This window comes from Alligator sinensis, unplaced genomic scaffold (genome assembly GCF_000455745.1).
Source record: "Alligator sinensis unplaced genomic scaffold, ASM45574v1 scaffold700_1, whole genome shotgun sequence".
NCBI lineage: Eukaryota > Metazoa > Chordata > Crocodylia > Alligatoridae > Alligator > Alligator sinensis.
In genome coordinates this window covers 229,213-234,642 of record NW_005842531.1, presented here as the reverse complement: position 1 = coordinate 234,642, position 5,430 = coordinate 229,213, and the positions used below count along the sequence as shown (strand labels likewise).

The following is a 5,430-nucleotide window of genomic DNA, read 5'->3' as shown; positions in this document are numbered from 1 at the left end:
GAGCCACAGGGCGGGCAAGGCACCACTTTTCCCCGTACTCAGCTTTTTCCCTCCTTCCCCGCCCTTCCCCCGCCCTTACCTGAGGTTACGGCATGGTGCAGCCATGTGGTCCCACACCAGAAGCCCCTGCTGGGGCTTATGGGTGGGGGGGGGGGGGGGGGGGGGGGGGGGGGGGGGGGGGGGGAAGAGGAGGAGGGAGGGCAATGCTGGGTGGGCCCTGCTGTTGTGGGAGCCCACCGGGCTTTTCCTGGGTCCTACTGCCCCTGGTTCCTGTCATTTTTGACAGGAACCAAAGACAGAGAAATATTAATTTTCTAAATTTTTTAGGGGCCCTGTGGAACAGATAGAACGGCCTTGTGGACCAGATTCGGCCCGCGGGCCATATTTTGCCCACCCCTGCTTTAGAGAATGATTATACAACTACATACAGGAAAATCTGCACAGTGCCAGAATTTGGCCCTGTCAGACTAAGATCCATTTTTCTTGCATTGCTAATTACACTGTTAACAAAATATTTATTACAATTAAGTACATTTTGAAAACTACAGTAACTTCACTGAAAGCCACTGGGTTAAAAAAAAAGAAAATAAAAAACTCCTAGATTTGCTTTTGATGGAAGCTCATTTTTAGTTAACAAAAAGACAATCATTTAACATTACTTATTGATTTAACTATCTGTAATTAAAAGTTATAAGCCAGTTGGATAGTAGTATGAAAAGGCTTTAAGTGGTTAAACCTAAAATGCACTTAAATACTATTGAGATGTATGCTATACAAATTCCTTAAACGGATATGACAAACTTCCAAACTTAGAAGGCTTTGACCCTATGGAAACACTGGTGCATAAATCAGCCTTATACTGCTGTAGCTAAATTAGCAGAATGTGGCTATGCTACAACAATCTAAAGTTAATACTTTCCTTTTCAGTTTCTGTTAGAACATAGCCATTATGAAGAAAGAAAATGTGTGTTGGGGGGGAGGGGGGGAGGGAAATGCATGCATGAAAGAAAAAAACCCCACCTTTAAAATTATTTTCACAACTGTTACAGGTGAATATATTTTTGTGCTTCATACCTTTGGTTTTCTTTGTCATCACTCATGCTTCTTTCTGGTTTTCTCAAGCTTCTGAAAGAGTCAATTTTAAGACTGCCAATACATAAAAAAATGTAATTAGAAACATGATTAGTTTCTGATTAGTGAATAATTCATCGTGGCAACAAATATTTTCTGTCTTGTGACTTTCCAGACTTCTGCTTCATGTAAAATAGATTAAATAAATCCTCAGAACACAACCTGAACACTGCAAATATAGCCAGTCTCTACCCAAAAGTACTTAGAAGCGTTTCCCCTCTGCCCTTCCATTTATTATATATATTCAAAAATATACTTAAAAAGTCAAAATTGTAAAGCTTTATACTGACAACAAAATTCTGATAATGGATTTTAAAATATTTTAATGCAAGTAACTCAGGCACTACATCAGTTTAAAGTCCACAGACCAGGTCTTTCTTTCATATAAAATACCATAGCTCCAATTGATTTTAGAGGTGAAATTGAGATTTTATATCAGCTGAAAACCTGTTAATTTATATAACAAAGTCCTTTTAGCTTCACAGCTAGAAAAAGCATGACATACAGATAAAACTCCCTTGACCCCAAAGGGCTCACTGCAGGCCAGATACAGAATACGGGAATCCTTGTGCGCTGGATCCAGACTTGCCTCCAGTGGCAGGGCAAGTAGTGTCAGGGAGTGACAAGGGTTAATGCAAGTGTCATTTGTTCCTTTGTTATCAACACACCACAGGTCTCCACTGGGTTGCTGGAATCTGGCAACAGCCCATTCTGGAATTTGCAGACCCTTCAAGAGCCCACAGTCCAGATGATACGGCTCTGCAGGTAATACCTGTGACACCCCTGGACTAAAATATACTTAAAGACGGAATTCCTTACATTAAAGGGCATCCTTGAAAAGGCATCCTACCAAGAGATCAGAGTCCCAGTATGTGGTTACCAATAAAAAGCAGGAGTCTGCTCATAGTTACCAAAGTAAGTATTTAAAATACAATTCCAGTTTTTCCTTTGCTTAAAAGTGAGAATTATAACTTAGCAGTATTGACAAATAATGTTTAATAGTAATCTCTATAGATTACCTGTCCAGGCTGGACAGGTATTCTCAACTAGACACAGTTACCTGAGAGCCCAACATTGTGCCAAATTCCGTTTTTTTTCCAGAGATCCCTGTGGACAAATGGAAACTATTCTCCAAATGCAAAAACTCTCTGTTGGCATACACCTGCTTGTTATTGAGATACACACAGATAGGTCTGACTTGAGGTGGTATAACTGAAGAGTTACACAAACCTTATTTTGGTTCTTATCCCATATACTAAATCCAGATAAATATATATTTTTAAAGAAAACACAATTTATCTATTATTGAATTAAAATTATATTGCTTTTATTTTTACTTAAGTTTAAATGTGGCAGGATTATTTTTGTATTCTAATCACTTTTTTCTAGTTAGAAGCTCTGCTTTGTTCCTCCAGTCACTTCTCAGCATCTGATGAAGTAAGCTGCTACTTATGAAAGCTTATGCATTTCTGATTTAGGTGTTAATCTACCCTGCCTTTTGCCTGATTTCAGACTAAGAAGGCTAAATATCCTTCTCACAAATCTTTGAGAAGGCTGTGAGTTTCTAAATATTCTGTTATGTGAACTCTAAACACTGAAAGTCAAATTCTTGCTGGCTATATGCCCCTAAAAAGCCTCCATCCAAGAAAAAAAAAGAAAGAAAGTTATGTTCAGTTTCTTCACAATACAGGGGTTGTCCATCCAAGTTGTTTACTCTTGTTAAGAACCGTAGAGGACATTTGCCAGATGGCAGCTTCTGAGACTTATTTTTGGAAAGGATTTAATGACCAAAGTTGGTGCATCTTATATTGATGCAAGCACCATGGTTTCCTAACATAGAAAAGATGTGGATTGTTCCTGGTCCTAAAAAAAGTTCACCAAGAAATTGAGAGAGAGACAGATACTTCTGCACCTAACAGAGCGGCTTGGAATACTTGCAGTGTAAAGAAGAGTTGATAAATTATTATGTGCTAAAAGAGATTCCTAAGAAGAACTTACATATTGTAGTGATCCACTCTTCACGTCTCTACATAATAATAGCATTTTTAAACAAGCTGTGCTATATAATATTCTGCTCTTTCAGATCAAATATTAGAATATTGTGACAACAGCAAGGTTGGTGAACTAAAGCAAATATTTCATATTTCACATGAACAAACACATGAATAAATAAATAATAATGAAGAGCAAAATACTTCTTACCTCTGAACAGGTACTATTGGGTTATTGACCAGGATAGCTGTTGGTCTGTCAGAATGGGACGACTGACTTTTAACTTCATCCTGATACAATCCTGCCAAGGCCAACTATAAGAAACACCAATGTTTTTTTAGAAAGTCTTTAACATTAGAAGTGTAAACTGCACAAAGAACACAGGATTAAAAATAACTAATACAATGTGTGCACCTCAGTGATATAGGACAACCAACATTAATATGAGAGAAACAAATGATTTGTAAACTGATGCTTTGATTTCGTGCATCTGTGCTCCAAAATAAACAAGCTTGCACTTAGTTACACATTAGAAAACACACAAGTCTGAAGTGCTTAAAAATATGTCAGGACTACCCTGGATTCAAAATGACTTGAGACTTAATACAGAAATATTGGTTCAGGATTCATTATTGATACAGGTTATGATAAACAAAGAGGTTCTGTACTCATGCCAAACAAGAGGCCACTTTACTTTTGATAAAGCTCATGAGTGGAATAACTTTGAATTTTTTTTTTTAGCTCTTACATGAAATGCTAACCAGGAAACATAGCTCTAATTCAGCAAAGTACTTAATCCTATGTTTAATGCATCTTCAGCACATGATTAAAATCACAGGCCCAAAAAACAAGGCTGCAGTTCCCTTTATTTAAGGTTCTCCCCAAGGGTAGCCATACACAGGTGCTGCCATTTCTCTGGCAGATTCAGTTTTAAAAGAATCTGTGGGAGGCATACTAAATATGTCATTTTTGGTAGCTCATCTGTTACTGTATTTAACACCATTTACTCAGTTTTAAAAAATATATTAAGATTTCGTTTTCCAACACACAGCTCAGTCTTGTATTTCTCTAGATACACAAATGGCGCAAAAACGTCATCATGCTCACTGCTGGAGGTGCTGTACAGCAGCAATGCTGGTACTACTTGGTTCACAAAAGCAACCATCGCAATGAGACCACCGTCATCTGCTCTTTACCAGGTGGGTTCTCCGGCACTCGCTGCGTTCCAATAATCTCAGCGGCAAGCCAGGCATTTTCCAGGAAAGCACTGAAGAACGGAAGGCTATTAACAAAGTCACAAATTTGTCACCAGGCCAAGCTCAAATTGCATGTGTGCGCCACTGAGCTGTACAGGGGGCCAAAGGTTGTCTTCTCTCAGAAGCCAATGAAAAAACACCTGCTCAAAAAATCCCTAGTGGTATTTAACTAATAAGCTGGTGACACCTTGCAAAGAATGTGAACACAGAACCAGGGTCTGAATTACACTTGACCCCTTGCGGGGTGGGGAGAAGCAAAAAAAATTGGGCTGTCCATCACAATGCCCTAATAAAATCGGAGCATCCCAGGTTATGATTTTCAAATCTTATAGGACAGCCCTTGTTTCTCATAGGGGGCTCACTCCCCAGCTCTCCTGCAACTGGAACCCTGCATAAAACTACTGGTGCAGACTTGGTTTTCTCCACACAAGTACTTGCTCCTCCTGTCGGGGAGACCTAGGTCCCTCACCTCCTCCAAAGGGGAAGCAGAGGTTGTTTTGCAGGGTCTCCTCAGCCCTGAGAGGCAACCCCCGTCCTTGTACCCTGGCAGGCGGGTCCCACCCAGGGCAGCTTGGAGGTCCTGTCGGGGGTGGTGCCGCTGGGCACCCAAAGGTGATAAAGGGGGTAAACCCAAGCCAGACTCCTTCCTGCGCCGGGCAGGCCGCTCTGGAGTCACAAAGGGGAAGCAGAGGTTGTTTTGCAGGGTCTCCTCAGCCCTGAGAGGCAACCCCCGTCCTTGTACCCTGGCAGGCGGGTCCCACCCAGGGCAGCTTGGAGGTCCTGTCGGGGGTGGTGCCGCTGGGCACCCAAAGGTGATAAAGGGGGTAAACCCAAGCCAGACTCCTTCCTGCGCCGGGCAGGCCGCTCTGGAGTCACAGCCCACGTGTAAACTGGAAGTCGGGTCTCGGCTGCAGCCAGGGCTGGCGCAGCCCGGAAACCGCCGAGCTCACAACAAGGATCCGGCAGGGCGCGGCGCGGAGGCGGGGGCGGGGACGCCAGAAACGCGGGGCGGGGCGCGGCGGGGCAGGCCGGCGGCATCGCTCACCTCCCC

The 5,430-nt window shown here is 42.1% G+C and overlaps 1 protein-coding gene across 1 annotated transcript in view; it reads right to left on the bottom strand.

Moving 5' to 3' along the window:
• UBXN2B (UBX domain protein 2B) overlaps positions 1 to 5,430 on the bottom strand; it is a 30,288-nt gene that overhangs the window by 23,896 nt on the left and 962 nt on the right. Inside the window, exons 2-4 of the mRNA XM_006031823.3 lie at positions 4,849 to 5,045; positions 3,334 to 3,437; positions 1,075 to 1,146 (exon numbers count right to left, since the gene is read on the bottom strand). Of these exons, the coding sequence (XP_006031885.1) occupies positions 1,075 to 1,146; positions 3,334 to 3,437; positions 4,849 to 5,045 (373 nt within the window). The remainder of the gene's footprint in view (positions 1 to 1,074; positions 1,147 to 3,333; positions 3,438 to 4,848; positions 5,046 to 5,430) is intronic.